This window comes from Mercenaria mercenaria, chromosome 17 (genome assembly GCF_021730395.1).
Source record: "Mercenaria mercenaria strain notata chromosome 17, MADL_Memer_1, whole genome shotgun sequence".
NCBI lineage: Eukaryota > Metazoa > Mollusca > Bivalvia > Venerida > Veneridae > Mercenaria > Mercenaria mercenaria.
This window is the reverse complement of record NC_069377.1, coordinates 3262315-3281043: the sequence shown is the minus strand read 5'-3', so window position 1 is coordinate 3281043 and position 18729 is coordinate 3262315. Positions and strand designations below refer to the sequence as shown.

Here is an 18729-nt window from a genome sequence, read left to right as displayed (position 1 = left end):
TGGCTCTAAGCCAATCAGAATGAGATATAGTGAAAATACATCAAAATTAACCTTAAATTCTAAGTAAAAGGGGACATAATTCAAGGAAAATTGGTGTCAGAGTTATGCACCTTGTGTCACATGTGGGTGATAGGGTGGGACATCTATTTTAAGTTTAAATCAAATCCATTTAGTAGTAACTGAGATACAGTGAATATACATCAAAATTAACATTAAATTCTAAGTAAAAAGGGGCATAATTCATAAAAACTTGGTGTCAGAGTTATGCACCTTGTGTCACATGATGTGGGTGATGAGGTGGAACATCTATTTTAAGTTTGAATCAAATCCATTTTGTAATAACTGAGATATAGTGAAAATACATCAAAATCAACCTTAAATTTAAAGTAAAAAGGGGACATAATTCATAAAAAATTGATGTCAGAGTTAAGCACCTTATGTTACATGATATGGGTGATGAGGTGAAACAACTATTTTAAGTTTGAATCAAATCCATTTAGTAATAACTGAGATATAGTGAATATAGTAAATTCTAAGTAAAAGGGGGCATAATTCATGACAACTTGGTGTCAGAGTTATGTACCTTGTGTCACATGATGTGGGTGATAAGGTGGAACATCTATTTTAAGTTTGAATCAAATCCATTTAGTAATAACTGAGATAATAGATTTCGGGACGCGACGGGACGGGACGGGACGCGACGCGACAAAACTGACTCCTATATACCCCCCTCCAAACATGTTTGGTGGGGGTATATTTAAAAATAAAGCGTAGAAGCGAATATTTCATGTAGTAAATACAGTAGGAAAGTTAAAGATGTTTTCGTCAAAATGAAAGACTTTGTGTCATTACAAATACCTGTATTTGTCCTGGCTTTTTTCTCAGAAAGATAGCAAATTGTGTGTAAATATTGTACTTATATCCATAGTAAACAGGAATTATAGTTTGTACAATCTTATGCATTAATTTCTTACTTAAGTATGACAAAAATGTTTTCATGACATTGATTTTGGAAAATTACATGGAGCTTGTGGTGACAATTTCAGCATCACCTAATGAATTGATCAAGAAGTTTGATCTGGACATTAGCAACAGAATGGTCATTTTTGCCACTGCGGACAACAAAATATACAAAAGACCAGCGGATTTGCCGATAGAAAACGATGCTAAAGAATTAATTATTCAAGCGTCTGGAAATATAAGCGGTACGTTGTATATATATTAGCATATTGTTTTGTTATTACCAATTTGTGTAGTTTTCACCAATGTATTTTTGCTTCGATTCAAAATACCATAAAAATGGGAAAAAGTGACTGGACAATCTTAGTTAAAGTTTTGGTACTTTCGGTCGAAACGCTAATATAATCTGGATTTACCCGCATTGCCTAAAAAACATGTTTTGTTGAACAGATTTTACAAAGTGTTAACAATCTTTGCAAATAAAGCCTTTCAAAGCGACAAACGATAAGTTTAAATGCTTTTATAGATATATAAAAGAATTTCTTTCTTGTTCAGATAGCACAGTTTTGTAATTTGATACTTTGTATAGTTTAGCAGATAAAAATACAGTGTTTTCATAGTAAGATTGGAATATGATTATTTTCTTTGTGTACTTGGGACTAAACATATTAAAAAGGCAATGGACCTCCGCATTATGACAACTTTAGATTTTAATCAGAACAGTACAGTTAGATCTTATTTCTCATTATACGGTGTTGTAATTCACTATCTTATTTTTATAACAAACATGTAATTACGCACTGTTTTGGTAATTTGATTTATCAAGCCCAGCTTCGTTACAAGTTATAGATACTAGGACTTACAGTATATGTAAAGGACAGCCAAAATTGCTCTCTTTATTAAATGGTTTTAAATGTTTTTGGTAGTGTACAAGGACAAGTAATGCATTGATTTTCTGATGCACCGTGCATTTCATGTACATTGTACCAAATAAACACGTTAAACTCATTTAAGAGAATTGTTTGTTTTGTTTGTTTAACTGTGACGAAAGGTTAATTGCGTAGTCCTAGATAAGACTAGTGAGAAAATGATCAGGAATTTTTCATACGCGACACTGTTATGCTTCACCTTTGTGTGTCACTTCTCGCGTCAATGAAATATTCTTTAAACGGGAAGCACTTATTTAGTGAAAATGTGCAGCATTAAAAGAGTCCGGTTACAACAAAGGAGTCTGATAAGACGGGTGACCGTATGTTTGCTGTCAGCTGCATATACTTGTACCGTTTTGACAAACAAACTATTTAAATGTTTTAATAACTACCTAAATTAACAGGGTAAGAGTATACATGGACAGGTACATGTACATCTAAAAACCGTTATGAACTCTTCAGCTGTACTCTTTGATATGTATGATCTATGCCGAACAGAATTGGCTACCACCGCCGTCCAGTTTATTTTATCTGATGCCAGTCACTTCATAATTCAATTATCGTATTTTACCATTGAGATACAGTTGATCTCACTAAAATACAACTTAACTGATATTTATCTACAAATGTGCTGTGATACTGAAATAAACATAGAATAGATTTTCATATTACACTTTGTTGCATCGGAGTTGACTATGTTATTAAACCTGACTTGGAGAAATGACAGAAATAATCTGACAAATGGTATGTTAATTTTTACGTTGAATATGCATTTTGATCCTGTTCATAATGTTTTCCGCATTTTTCTAATTCCTAATTTTGAGATTGTAGTTTGTAGATTACTTCTTTGTTTTGATGATTTACTCCTAAACCTTAATGGCCCAGTATCTGTGCTGTGATTTAAGCACAAAGCTACTTCTACAAGATGTTTTCCTTGTGTTATTATGGTAAAATATTCTTAAAAGTATTATCAGTGAACTTTTGTTAAATTTACACATTAACACTTCTCTTCTGGCTTCGTGTAGATCTATTATTGCAGTAGTTTGAAGACGCGCCACAAAATAACTGTATTCTTTTGTATTTCCATGATGGTAATACATATGATTTACATGAAAAATATGAGATATACAAGAATTTAGTTTTAACTGACCGTGACATATATTAGGCTAAGACAATATTTTTAATATCTTAACATTTTATTGAATTAATGTAGCAGTATGTACATAAATCATTGTACAAAAAATGTATTTAGTTAAACTTAAATCACATTTTGTTTTTACAGTGTAAGATAGTTATTCATTTATATTCTAGAAAACTATGATGAAAGGAGTTTGCCTGAATAATTTTTCAGACCAAGTTGTGAAAACACATTTATTCAGGAAAGGCCTAAATTGTCCACCTACACACTTTTAATATAGCTGCATATTTGATGAAGTTTCTGTAGGTAAAAAAAGTAGGTCACTAGGTCGTGGTGGGTCTGTAATTATTAGCCGCTTTTCATTTCTGTCCAGGCATGGCTTATGATACCTATTATTCTGAAAACTTATACTGGTCCGAGTCGGACACTGGCAACATTTGGCTCGTGGATGTCGATACAAAGACTGTAAAGAGAATTTCAATTGAAAATTCTGTAACCCTTGTTAATCCGAGAGATACCATTCTTCTTCCAACATTAAGGTAAGTTATACAAAGATGATGTTATGTCTTGTGAAAAGTAGGATGCTATTGACATTGCTGACATCATTATGTTCACCATTATGTTGCATGTTCATGATTTTGTTGTGATTGTAAAAAGGTATTTATATAACTATATAAATTAATTTCTCCTTTAACTGGCTCTTCAGTATTTGATGTTACTATGCTTATATATTTTTGTAATTAAATCCCGTTAAAAAGACTCGTGAAGTCATTTTATCTATTTCATTAACACCATCCCTTAAATAATTTCGCATTTTAATCACAGAAGGAGTGAGTACTATGTTCTACATGTGTGTATATGTGTGTATTAAAGTAAACATTTATTCTTATAGAAAAATATAGTTCTTGCATCTGAATTAAGATCTTTTAAGTAAAAGTTTGGTTATTGTCACTGGACTTAAGCAGTTGATGTTATATTTATGTGATTAAAAAAATACAAAACTGTTGCCTCTAGATAAGGTATAAAATCTATTTTATATACCGATCTGAGTACGCAGAGGTTTGAAGTAATTGTTTTGGTTTGTTCTCTTTTCTTGTAGTTTATTTTTAGCTGATATATCTTTAAACCGATATCATATCTATACTTCGTTGTTTAACCTATGTACCTCCTTGTGAAAATAATAAAATGAAAATTCAGTTTTACATAGAATCAGCCACAAAACCTCACACGCATTACTAAAATTACATTACAATTTATACAATTGCTTTCTAACTGAAGCAGTAACTGTAAAAAGAATGATAGTATTATAACAATAACATGCTCCTTACGAAATGTCTAGCGCTCTCTTAAACAAAATAGCAATATCTTTCATATGACAAAAATCACAATCTCATGGATTTAGGACAATGGTCCCCAAGATTCAAAAGTTTTCAAAATCGATAACAACATGTACATTATTTTGCGCTTTTTATACCGATACTAGAAACAATACAAAAAAATATCGATTAAAGTATAAAACTGCGGAAAGTCGGCTTTAATCTACAGACTTTATTTTAAGGGATCTTTCATCACAAAATATACATCCGATATTACGATAGTAATGCATGTGCCCATTTAATATCTGAAAACAAGATTCTTTATACTTTTCAGAACGAATTTTGAAAATGAAAGTTCTATTTACATATCGGTAATGTTTCTTTCTACAAAATGGTGAAAATATCTATACCTTCATTTGGAAACAACCTACCAAAATATCGATGCTTATTTGACAATTATATTATTTAGGACAAAAGTATGTAATTGTAAGTCTATTAAAGTATCTTATAAGAATTGAGAAAATTAGGAGTCATTTTGTTATGAAAACCCTACCACTAATTTATTAACTCATTATTGTCAGAATTGTAAATGATGTGGAGTGTTAAAATGTAAAACAAACAATAGTACATAAATTATAACAATCACTATATGTTATGATATTTATGAAAAGAAGTGTGGTTACCTGTGTCAGGGAAAGTGACTATTATGTGAACCTGTTGCCTTTACGTATGTTAGGGTTTCCCTTGGCGCGGATTACTTTTACACTGTCTTGTGACTCTGGAACATGGTAGGGTAAGTTGGAGGTTAAACCGGTTTAAACTCCCAAGTGGTGGTTTTGCCACTGACCGTTCCAAGGCGGTGCCCCACTATGTTCCTGTATTTGTTTGTTTTGTCCTTTTGTGTTTTATTTTTATGTGTTGTGTGCGAGTTGTTCGTGTGTGTCTTTGGGGAAGCTGCGTTTTTTGAACGTGGCTTTCCCTGTTGGATATTCTTCCTTGTTTTTTTTAATCCATGAGATGAACAATACATATGTCTTCGTTGTCAATTATAATTTTGCTACTATTGCAAGACGACTGGCATGGGTGGAAGGCAATCAAGGTGATGTATCTCTTCAAACAATGACCATTGATGGAATGGATCGTCGTACAGTTGTTTCTGGATTATCTGAAATAACTTCCCTTGTCTACGATAATGAGGCACGGTTGTAAGTATAAGTAAATTTCTTCTATTATTATGGTTTATTAGCTCACCTGAGCACGAAGTGCTCAAGGGTGAGCTTTTATGATCAGTGATTGTCCGGCGTCCGTCAACACCTCTCAGCCTAAACCACCAGTCCAACTTTAACAAGAATATTCCTTGCATGATCCTCTTTAAAAATTAGTCAAAGAAATAAATTCCATACAGAACTCTTTTTGTCATGGCAACCGAAGGGAAGAACTTCAAAAAATTCTTGTCCAAAACCACAGTAGTTACAGCTTTGATATTTGGTATGTGGCATCTTCTCATAATTCTACCAAGTTTGTTCATATTATCCCCAAAGGGTCAAATACGGTCCCGCCCTCGTGGGGAGGTGGGGGTGATCACATGGATTACATGGTTTACATAGATTTATATAGGGAAAACATTTAAAATCATATTGTCCAAAACCATAGGGCCTAAAGCTTTGATATTTGGCATGTAGTGGTTCTCCCCGCCCCTGGGTCACATGGTTATATATACTTATATAGGGAAAAACTTTGAAAATCTTCTTGTCCAAAACCACAAGGGCTAGGGCTTTGATATTCGTCATGTAGCATTATCTAGTAATTCTCTACCAAGTTTGTTTAAATTACCCCCCAAGGGTCAAATATTGCTTGCCCCGGGGGTCACATGGTTTATGCAGACTAAACTATGAAAAAGCTTTAAAAATCTTCTTGTCCAAAATCTCAGGGTCTGGTGCTTTATATTAGGTATGTAGCATCATTTTATAGTCCTCTACAAAGTTTGTTCTAATTATCCCTTTAGGGTCAAATACGGCCCGCTCTGGGGGTCACATGGTTAAAATAGACTGATATATGGAAAAAATTTCTTGTTTTAACGGGGCCTAGGGCTTTGATATTTTGTATATAGCATCATCTAGTATTTTTCCAGCAATATTGTTCAAAATATTCTCCTAGGGTCAAATATGGACCTGCCCAGGTCCGGGTCACATGATTTATATAGCCTTGTATATAAAAGAATTAAAAATATCTTCATGTCTGAAACTGGAAGGCCCAGGCTTTTGATATTTGGTATGTTCCATTGTCCAGTGCTCCTCTACCAAAATTATTCAAATTATGCCCCTTAGTTGAAATGAGGCCCCACCCAGGGGGTCTCAAGTTTTACATAGACTTATATAGGAAAAAAATCAAAACTCTCCTTGTCTCATTGTTTAAGGTATAGGCCTTTGGTATTTGGTATGTATCATTGCCTAGTTGATCTCTAACAAGAATGTTCGAATTATGCCCCTGGGGTGAAATGAGGCCCCGCCCCGGGGGTCACTTGTTATATGTATAATTCATAAGTTTTTTTTACGAAAACAATACTTAAAAATTATTAGATCATGTTTCCTAGACTGTTTAATTAATAATTTAATAATTACCTGATTATCATTTGACCTTGACCTACTGATTTTTTTCTTATTTTTAATGATACAGCCTTGAAATTTGGATGACGAGTACAGTTTAGAACACAGATCTTAATACTGACATTCAATGACCATGAATGTGACATACTGTCCTATTTTCTTGTTTTTTAAGAATCGGCCTTGAAATTTGGATGACATGTATAGTTTTGCACATCGATCTGAAAACTGATTTTCAGTGACCTTGAAGGTGACCTACTGACCTACTTTCTTGCATTTTAAGATACAGTCTTGAAATTTAGATGACATGTACAGTTTTGCACACCGATCTAAAAGCTGACTTTAAGTGACCACGAATGTGACCTTCTGACCTTCTTTCTTGTTTTTTAAGATAAAGGCTTGACATTTGGATGTCATGTACAGTTTTGCACACAGATCTTAATACTGACTTTCAATGACGATGAATGTGACATACTGATCTATTTTCTTGTTGTTTAAGAATCGGACTTGAAATTTTGATGACATGTACAGTTTTGCACATCGATCTGAAAACTGATTTTCAGTGACATTGAAGGTGACCTACTGACCTACTTTCTTGCATTTTAAGATACAGTCTTGAAATTTGGATGACATGTACAGTTTTGCACACCGATCTAAAAACTGACTTTAAGTGACCACGAATGTGACCTTCTGACCTTCTTTCTTGTTTTTTAAGATAAAGGCTTGACATTTGGATGCATGTACAGTTTTGCACACAGATCTTAATATCATGAATCTTTCATTTTGACGACGTTGAATGTGAGTACATACCATGATCATATTTTCATGATTGTTTACGACATTCGGACTTGAAATTTGGATGACATGTACAGTTTTGCACATCGATCTGAAAGCTGACTTTCATTGACCATGAATGTGACGTACTGACCTGATTTCTTGTATAGGGGAAAACTTAAAAAAACTTCTTGCCTGAAACTGCAAGGCTCAGGCTTTTAATATTTAGTATGTTGCATAACCTTTTGGTCCTCTACCAGAATTGTTCAAATTATGCCCCTGGGGTTGAAAGAGGTCCTACCCTGTGGGTCCCAATTTTACCATAGATCATATGGTGGAAAAATATAAAAATCTTCTTGTCTGAAAGTTCAAAGCCCAGGCTTTGTAAATATGTATGTATCAGCAGGTATTTATCTTTGCCTAGTGGATCGCAAACTAGATTATTCAAATTATGTCCCTGGGGTGAAAAGAGGCCCCTTCTTTGCGGTCACTTGTTATATGAATTATATAGAATTAAATACTTCAAACTTATCAGATTATATTTTCTAGACTGTTAAATTAAAATTACTTGATGACCCCAAGCGATTAGGGGTCACTTGACTTTGACCTTGACCTATTGACTTACTTTCTTGTTTTTTAAGATACAGTCTTAAGATTTAGATGACATGTACAATTTTTGCAGTACGATCTTAAAACTTTCAGTGACCATTAATGTGACCTACTGACCTACTTCCTAATATTTTAGCATCAGTTTGCCATTTTAAAGATATGGCTGATATTACTCAGGTGAGCGATTCAGGGTCATCATGACCCTTTTGCTAAAAATTGAAATTATCTGCGGTAGAAGGAGAGTCTGAACGATTGTCAACGACTATAGGAAAGGTTCACAGTCTGAACGGTTGTCAACGACCGCAGAAAAGGTTCACAGTCTGAACGGTTGTCAACCACCGCAGAAAAGGTTCACAGTCTGATCGGTTGTCAACCACCGCAGGAAAGGTTCACAGTCTGAACGGTTGTCAACCACCACAGGAAAGGTTCACAGTCCGAACGGTTGTCAACCACCGCAGGAAAGGTTCACAGTCCGAACGGTTGTCAACCACCGCAGGAAAGGTTCACAGTCTGAACGGTTGTCAACGACCGCAGAAAAGGTTCACAGTCTGAACGGTTGTCAACCACCGCAGGAAAGGTTCATAATCGCAGAAACATCATCATATCTACTATCCAGATACGTCTGTTTTACGATATAATGGATGCCATTTCCGACTCTGATGATTTATAAGTTATTGTCATATTTTATCAATAACGAAAAATCTTTTATTTAATTCTGTAAAGATTCAAGTTACATCTGTTATATTACTGAAGAAAATTTCCACTTTTTTCCAATGCAGACATATAAGATGAAAGGCTATGTGACAAGCCATGTTATATTTATGGATGATGAACGTACAAATATGGAAACGTGTGCAATTTAATTTTGCATTATATCTACGGAATGCATTTCCATTTCGGATATTTTACGGGAACACAACTTAGGATTTTATTTCATTTCAGTCTCCGATAGAAGTACTTGTATTTCAGATTTTACTTTTTATCGAACGGAACTCTGCACCGGACGACTCTAAATGGGTCTGAGCAAATTTCAAGTGTAGAAGACCAAAAGGCATATTTGCTTGTCCAATATAAGGTGTGTAATATCTTTTAGAATCTAGCAATCGAACTCGAGTAATTTAAAAGCGGAGAGGTTTGTGTAGCGGGGGATATAGGATGTGGAGAACCGGCCAAACGTATCATACAGCCATTAACAACAGACAACGCTTGTTAACATAAAAATTTTCGTTTCATCTACTTTACTCTTTCAAAGTAGGCGTCCGTTTTTTTTCTGTGAAAATAGGGTAATGACATAAGCATACCGGTATGTTGGCCCGACTTCTGATGTAGGCAGCCCTCACTAACTCACTCCCTGCTCCTATACATGTGTCACGTTACTTCAACTTATAAGCTGTATAAAATATAAATTCATCAATTTGACTTATTATCCACCGACAAATATATTTTTGGCGTTGTCCGTCCGTCCGTACGCGTCTTTCCGTCCGGAGCCATATCTAGGAAGTTATTTGGAATATTTAAATAAAACTTCATATACATATTTACCACTATAAGGTGTTGCGGTCAGTCAAGTTTCAGTCAGATTGCCAAAGTAACACTAGAGTTATGGCCCTTAGAAATTTCTTGTGTTAACTATATAGGATACATAAATATGGCAATATCTGCTTCATAACTTGAGATAAATTTGACATAGAACTATGAAACTTTTAAAAGATGAATTTAATAATTCTTGTTAAAATCACTCTTTATTTTTTTAACAAGAACTATTATATCTACTTCCCTATGAAAGATGTTTGAATGAATTTTAAAGCAAACTAATAAGATACAACAGTGTTTTCATCATATTTTTAATAAATCGAGTTTTTTTAACAATTACATCTCATCATTGCTGTTTTTTTTTATCCAAAATATAAAAAATGCACTCAGGCACATAGCTTTTATAAAAAATAAATTATGTGTATTTTGAACAATGATATCTCTTTAATTGCTAGATTTTATACTACATAAAAGAAACGTCATTTAGACAATACAAGGGAAATTATGCATGTTCAATATATTAAATCCTTCTGTCCATATTCCTTTCTTATTTATTGAAAATGCAACTAACGCTTCTTTAAATTCTAATAAAATCCAGCAATTATTTTTTTTCTGGTCTTATTTTGTTACTTTTGATAAACTACTAGAATGAAGTTAAGAGCTGTTTTGACACAACATTTTGTTCAATGTATGACAAACAAATAGATAATGGTTATACAATGTTTTAGTAATTTATATTTACAACATGAAATGCCACATAATTACAGCATGAAGGATTGAGTAGAAAGCCAAGCCTTTTGAAACTCTCTCCTTAAATAGACTATTGATATTCTTTAATAAAGTAGAAAGTTGTCCTGCAATTCATCTAAACAAAACAGTTTGGTTCTTCTTTAATTTCAGAAATATTTAGCTTGGATTTACATTCACCCTTTATACGGTAATATCTGGAATTCCATATACAATGGGGCAACTCAGAATAATCACACTTTTAATACCACGTCGCCATTTGTTGACATGAAGGTGCTGGATATAAAACCATATCTGCCTGAAACAGCAAGTAAGTTACAGCAAAAATAAAAAAGGCGGACAACGAACGCTACTGAAATTTTGGAACGTGTAAAAATCTACAAACGCGGCTTGTCTGTCTGGTTTCGTCAATGTATTTAACATTAAAAGATAAACTAGGATATTGTCATTTGCAGGTCCATGCGCATATATGAATGGCGGCTGTGAACAGATCTGCATACCTAAATATACTGGTGATATGATGGTCAAAGTTTGTGAATGTAGTATTGGCTTTAAGCTTGACCCTGACAAAGTCAGCTGTCGTTCAGGTAATCAGTTGTAAAAAAAAGAGGTCGATCTTAATAGATCAAGCCGATGATAAGACAAAGGATGAAGGTATTTCTGCTTGAATTTATTTGATTTTGTTTACAATATCACATCACTATGGTTACATTAATTACAGTTCCTGAATCTCATCTAAAGGACTGACTGTTAAATTTCAGTACGTGGCGTTAAAATCTATTTTTTCATATCAACTGTCTATCAATACAGGTATATACTTTCAATAAAAATCAAAGGCCAAACCCAAGCTTCGAATCACCTTTTCTCTTTTAGATGCTGCCAACTTTATTTTGTGGACAACTTTATTTAGTTTCAAAATGGACCATTACTGCTTTACATTATGGTAATGGCTCCCGAATGACAATCAGAAATTTCAGTCCAATTACGTGACGTCATATGTTATTTCGGCATCCTTCGACCAGAACTGTAAAAGGCTTTCCATAACAACCGTAGAATGCCGAAATCGCCTACGGACAAGACGTAATCGAATATAAAATTAGTTTATAGCAAAAGCGTGTTTTAACACTATTTATGCACGATGGGCTGTCAACGTCGGGCGTAATAATTTCACGATGGCATCTCGTGGATTTTGCAAGTGCTTGCGCGCCTCGTGAGATCCGATCTGGCAAATTCCACTCGAGCCGAATACTGCATCCCAGATCAAGCTACTGTTATAATAACCCTATTATATGTTTGTTCATGAATCTGAGCTCAATTCAATACGTCTTAAGATTACTTTGTTCTTTTCAGATGTTGTCAAGGACAACTTTATTTTAGTGTCAGACTGGACCCATAATGCTTTACGTCAGATTGATCTACAAACAAATGAAATTAATTCGATAATGAACAGAGAACATACCGCCTACATGGGGGTTTATTTTGATTCGAACTCAAAGAGAATTATATGGTCAGAATACTTCAGGAGTGAGATTTTCAGCTCAGAATTGGACGGCAGTGATCAAAAGATAATCGGTGATTTAGGTAATTATTCAGTTTGTTTTGCTTCTTTCATTTCCTTTCATTCCATGTCGCTAGATTGCGTACAGAAGCCCTATGTTCTATACAGGTGAACACTTGTCACGTATGTACAATTATTTTGAAAGAAAGAAATACATTGGTATTTTCTTTAAAATCTATATAATATAGTAATTATCATTGCCTAGTAGTTCTTATGAATAGGGTACAAATAAAAATAAAGCGTTGTAAGGTGACGCTCGATGTTTTATCCGTATTTATACATTAAATAATTTGAAAGCGTTGAGGATTGAATGATGTCTCCTACTATTTTGTATGTAAAACAATGTATAGCATCTTTTTTTATCAGCATTTCCAGCCTTCCACTTCCTTTCAGACTATCCTGTCTTGAAGGTCTGTCTATAGGCAATACAAAACATCAAAAAAATTAGGTTTACTATAATACAATGGCACGAAGGTAATGTGGCTAAGACAAGATAAAAACACTATCATTGCGTAGTTTGGCAAGAAGGAAATACCTATAACTATTTTCCGGCGAATCTCTACCTGATTATCTTTAAATTCACGAGAAATATATAGAATTCGAATCGCAACGAACAAATGAAGCTAAAGCTTGCTTAATCTTTAAAATGTGCAACATGAAAATTTGTGTCGTCAATTCCAGTTAAGTATGTAATTAATTTGATCAGTTCGGCCATTAAATTCAACAATTTAATCGATTTCACAAACAATATTTGTGCCACCAGACATCAAATCGCTTCTTATACCAACTCAAAACAATTATTTTGATCTTCTGTGTTCATAGGTAATTCCTTTCCTTACCGAATGGACAAGGACTTGACAACTGGAAACCTGTATTACACAACTACATCTCATTCCCATTCTCATATTGGCTTACTGACACCTTCTGGAGTAAATATTTGGCTAAAGCGGGATATTACTAAAGAGACACTTGGAGACATTGTTGTTCATCCAGGGAAAGGGTATGTTGCCGTTGCATCTGTTATGTTAAGTGTCAAGAATATAGTTATAGTATATTACTTTTTTGATTAATAATATACAAGCTAGGGCATTATGAATTGATGTTTAAAAAGTTATTTCTATTTTGTTCAATAACTAATTTTGAAACTGTCACAACGAAACGACTAATTATTGGACAATCTTATTTCTTGAGGTAACAGAAAAACAATGTTACTTTCTTATAATTTGCTTTCCCTATAATAAAACTCGCTCTTTATTAAAAGCAAGACTTTTACTGAGCATTTTGTTACTTTTGTATTACATCGAGGAGTTAGCAGATAAAACACAATTATTCTTTAGTTAGTGGAATTGTGTTTCAATATTCCTATATTTCTTTCCTGGTAAAAAAGAAGTGTTGACTATAAAGACATATGCAGATATTATAAATATGAACTTTTTCAGCTGGATGTTTTACATAGTACTTCACGCTATATCCTACATAGCACGTGCAAATATGGATGGGACAAATGAACTGAAGATTATAGTCGGGGACAATGTCACTAACCCAGACGGTTTAGCCATTGACTTTACCCGTATGTATACTACTTCAAAACAATGCACTTTATGGGGCATAATAGCAGGCTAGTTTTAGTTTCAGTTGTAGCTTACTGACGGATTTTAAAATTAAATCATAAATGAATAAAACTGCGAGAAAATGCGACCTAATTTGCTCTGTACTCTAAAAATGTAAATTAAATGCGTATGTCATGTCTAATTGCACGAGGCAGTATAGCAAAACACATCTGTAGCGGGCATCTCTTAAAGACGAATTACGGCAACCTCAAAATCGGCTTTCAACTGAATTATACTACAAGCATTGTTCTAGATGTCAGATTGTATAATTATTAAATAATTAGTGATTAAATAAATCATGTGTTTAAGTGTTAAAAGTTCATAGTCTAAAGTAATAGTGTTTTTATTTCTGATATGACATGAGATGTTTTACATGTCTATCTAAACTGCAGCTAATAATGGACCTGAAATTATTCATTGTTTGCTTGGCTGCAACCAATGGCTGCAACATGTGGCTGCAACAAATGGCTGCAGCCTGTGACTGCAACCAATGGCTGCAGCCTGTGACCGGAACCTTTGGCTGCAACGTATGGTTATATTTACAACAGTTGTTTTTATATGACGTGTGTTGGCCGTAAATGTCGCCTAAGTCTGTCTTTTGTTATCATTTCTTTTCATTAAGCATTGTTGAGCCTATACACGGTTACCCTATAATAGAGGACTGCTTATATTAGAGAAAGGGTGTGCATCTTGTACTGTATGTATATTGTGATGATTTTTTCCCCTTCCGATTGTTTGTTTACTTCCCTTTTTTCATCGTACTTATGCACTGAAACTACCGACAGCCTGTTTGTCTATTAAGACACCGTTATGTGCTAATAAATGGATCGATCTGATCAAGAACATTGCGAAGGTAGATGTTTCAGTACCTAATAAACAACCTTCAAACACTTTCCAATCGCTGTTGTTAATGTTTGTTTTTTTTTCATGCGGGAATTACCCCACCCACAGTATTTTGCTATGAGCTTCATTCGGGGAATCAGAAAGACCAACAACCAATCAAAACAATCGTTGCTAAATCTAAAGCTAATCAGAATCGTTCTTCCTAAAAACGGTATTTCATTCAGTCTGCAGAGGGCGCTCTCATCATTACCGAGACGCTTTCATAATAGATTTTCAATACACATCAAGCGCCAACAAACCTAGACAGCCTTAGTAATCAATTATTCATGAAAGGTCATGAACTTTCCCCATAAATAGCTAGACTCGCTGTTACTCCGGATCTTTCTTACTTAACACATCAAACGATCAACATCTAATTGAAAACATAAAATATATGCCCAAGATAAACCACTTGTTCTCCAGAAACATCTTTTGAGTAGAACATTTTGTCCACCAGTCATTCTGTCCTAACAGATCGTCCATAGAACATCTTGTCATAGGCCAATTTGTTTGTAGTGCATTCTGATCTAGCGTTTTGTCAAGCACGCGGTGTTTCATCATCAGAAAGTTTGTCTCTGTATTTTTTGTCCCAACATGTTGTCTAAACATTTTGTTCAACAGACTTTTTGTCTTGATTGACATATTGTTCGAACGCTTTGTCCACCAATCATTTTGTTCATAGAACATTTTGTCCCAATCCTTTGTTCGTCAAACATTTTGTTAAACAGACATTTTGTCCTGACATACTGTTCAAACACTTTGATCATCAAACATTTTGTCCTGACATATTTGTTCAAACACTTTGTTCATCAAACATTTTGTTCAACAGACATATTGTCCAGACATCTTGATTCAACATTTTGTTTGACGGACATATTGTCCGAATCGACATATTGTCCGAGCGTTTTGTTCATTGAGCATCTTTCCCTGGATAGTGCTCAAACGTCTTGTTCTGCAACAAATACTAGCATCATTCAGTTCATTATTTTAAAACGTATCATTTGCGACTTGTCATAATAACTCACATCCTTACATCTTGTATGCTGACGGCTAAAACACCCATTCTTTCCTAATATTTTCAACAAGCAACATCAATTAATAAACTAAGAGCCAAATAATAGAAATATCGATACATCAGTTAAACAATTACTTTTTTGCCTTAGTAAGAATGCTCGTTTGTTTCAACATGTCGATACGTCAGTCGAGCATTCTTCATCAGAACATCTTGTCCTCGTCTTTTAACACAGTGTAATAGCATTTCATTGTGCACTGAACATTTTGTTTTTGGTATCAGAGCACCCATATCAAATGCTGTGTTTCCGATAACGAGATAGCTAGTTCATATCTCCCTACATACTGTCACACAGCTCTGACTGCAAACCGTAACTGTCGAGACATATGTATTCGGCTTATTTTTAAGAAAACATTGTGTTCATCAACATAACGCAATGTCATTCGCTCATTTGTCAACAGCTCATTTGCAAGAGGACATTGTGTTCATCAACGTAACACAATGTCATTTGCTCATTTGTAATCAGCTCATTGGAAGGAAGGAGAACATTGTGTTCATTAACATAACGCAGTGTCATTTGCTCATTTGTCACTAGCTCATTTGTAATCATTGAACAAGTTCCATGCACATTGTTCATCAACCTTATGTAGTGTCATCTCCTCATCCCCAATGTAACAAAGTGTCCTTTGCAACTTAATTCTATGACATATCGCTTTTGTTATGAACTCATTAAATTTTTGTCAACTCATTTGTAAACTGTTCATTTGCACTATGACAAAATGTCCACTACTTAATAGCTACATATCGTTATGTCGTTAACTAATTGTAATCAGCTCATTTTTGACAACTTGTCGGTCGAAGCAACATGTACTTTCATGTTTCTTTTATTCATCTACGACTTGCATGTTCACAAAATGCATACTAAGTATTTCTAACCCTAATTTCTACTCCTTATCTCAAGCCTGATAGTCTTCATCTCTAACAGTCGCATCCCGTCAGTATCTGACATCCCGCGACATATTAATTATTGCTGTAGTATACATACAGCCACAGCTCAACATAGTGCTTAACTAAACCGTTACACGTGATTCTAGGGTAAATAAAGTGACAATCTGTTGTTCAGTCACCAAGGTTGAAGCGATACTTTTATATCTAGGAAGCTATAATGGCGAACCCAGGCAACTGTGTGCCATACATCTCTATTTTTATACTAGCATATCTATAATAGACCAAGTGAATTCGTCTTCAAACGACGCCAACGTCAAAACTGTATTTCAGTAATGGCTTTATTTCATTCCCACTACATCAAACATCAATAAAAATGTATGTGCAAATGTAAATACATATATGTAGGTACATGCTTATATATTAATTTACTCGTGCACGTCCATATTTGCATGCATATCTGTAAATATACAAGCACTCAGAATAAAGTGTGCAAGCATAAAATTATACGCGTACCATGGTAAATATATAATTCGCAACTATCATCTTTACTTATTGCTCAGTACCTCAGCAAGTTATCTGAGGCTTACCCACATAAAAATAGCGTGTTTTAATTATTGTTTCCATTGTACATTTTCAAACAATCATAAGTTCACCATGAATAAATCGTTATTTCGGAGTCGTTAAACACTCCGTCACAAATTGAGAAGTTTTTTAACTGTACCGGGTTAATTATATTAACTTATCGGCTAGTGAAACTAACCACAAACCTGCAGCACGTTACAATATATTAGCTTATATATACTGTCACTGATAGGTTAAGCTTGTATCGCTATTCAGGTGATCATCTGTACTGGTCAGATGCCACCCACGATACTATACAACGTTGTAATCTTGATGGTGAAGAATGCTTGACAATAGTTAATGAGACAGATTCACGGAAACAAGAGGAAATCAAAGACCTGGTTACAGATGGAACTTATCTGTATTATTCTGCCTACAGGAACGAGTAAGTATGACGTTCTTAAATACTCGAACAAAAGGGATATTCTTATCAACAATACAATTCTGATTGGAAAAAAACACTTTGAAAAGTATGATGTCGTGCAATAAAATGCTTATTGAATGGCTGGCTCTTGCAAAACTTTAGAACAGTTTTTACTATTAACTGACAAAAGATAATAGGTAAGGGTAGATTTTACGGAGGCACATAGCACCACAAACACAGCCCCAGCACCACGCATTTGCAAAGTACGTCCACAAAAAAGCCGTAACGGAAAAAATATAGACGGATTGCTTCAAAAATCGAACAAGAACATTTTAATTTTATGCAAAATATAGAAAAAGGGGGAGGAATTGGTAGCTGGTAGAAGGGGGTTGGGGGTTTGAAGGGGAAAGTGGAACAAGGATGAATATTCAAAAGAGAATGCTACGTTCCTGAATCACAGCCGACCTACAACGTAAACCAAAGCAGAGCAGACACTCACATACAAAAGACAAACATACATACTAAACTAACTCACATAGATAAACAGATCTGAGATTGCACATTGTTTTTTACACGTCTTTTAATCACAACTTCTCTAAAAAGTAATATGACGACGTGAAATGCCAATTGTATAGCAAAAGGTATTTATATATCAATATATTTTCACCCTGATATCCTCTACAAGATTTTTTGTCAAAGCAATTTTACCGTATTCTCACTTTCTTTGCAGTGCATTGGCCATAACATGACGTAATTTTATCAAAAGATAATAGGTAACGGTAGATTTCTCGGAAGCACACAGCACCAAAAACACAGCCCCAGAGCCACGCATTTACATAGTAGGCCCACAACAAAAAGAAGCTGTAATGGAAAAATATTTCAGACGGGTTGCTTCAAACATATATTTTTTGTTCTCCTATGGTTATTTGTATTTTTGTTTTCAAAGAAGTCTATCATTTTCTCACTCTGTCTCTTTGGTTATTGGCTATTTCATGGTGTAATTTCGTTTCAAATACCATAGAGCTCAATTTATTCTCAGGTGATTTTCTGTGACACTTTTTTCAATGTTGTCTATTCTTTTCTTTCTCTCTTTCACAGTTAATCGACTATTTCATAGTATAACCA

At 34.4% G+C, this 18729-nt stretch overlaps 1 protein-coding gene across 1 annotated transcript in view; it reads left to right on the top strand.

Moving 5' to 3' along the window:
• The window catches only part of LOC123537458 (low-density lipoprotein receptor-related protein 6-like), a 41032-nt gene that overhangs the window by 9834 nt on the left and 12469 nt on the right, over positions 1 to 18729 (top strand). The window contains exons 7-16 of the mRNA XM_053528790.1: positions 1047 to 1205; positions 3401 to 3566; positions 5414 to 5548; positions 9299 to 9404; positions 10763 to 10919; positions 11065 to 11196; positions 11960 to 12190; positions 12990 to 13167; positions 13607 to 13737; positions 17457 to 17625. Coding sequence (XP_053384765.1) covers positions 1047 to 1205; positions 3401 to 3566; positions 5414 to 5548; positions 9299 to 9404; positions 10763 to 10919; positions 11065 to 11196; positions 11960 to 12190; positions 12990 to 13167; positions 13607 to 13737; positions 17457 to 17625 — 1564 coding nt within the window. The remainder of the gene's footprint in view (positions 1 to 1046; positions 1206 to 3400; positions 3567 to 5413; positions 5549 to 9298; positions 9405 to 10762; positions 10920 to 11064; positions 11197 to 11959; positions 12191 to 12989; positions 13168 to 13606; positions 13738 to 17456; positions 17626 to 18729) is intronic.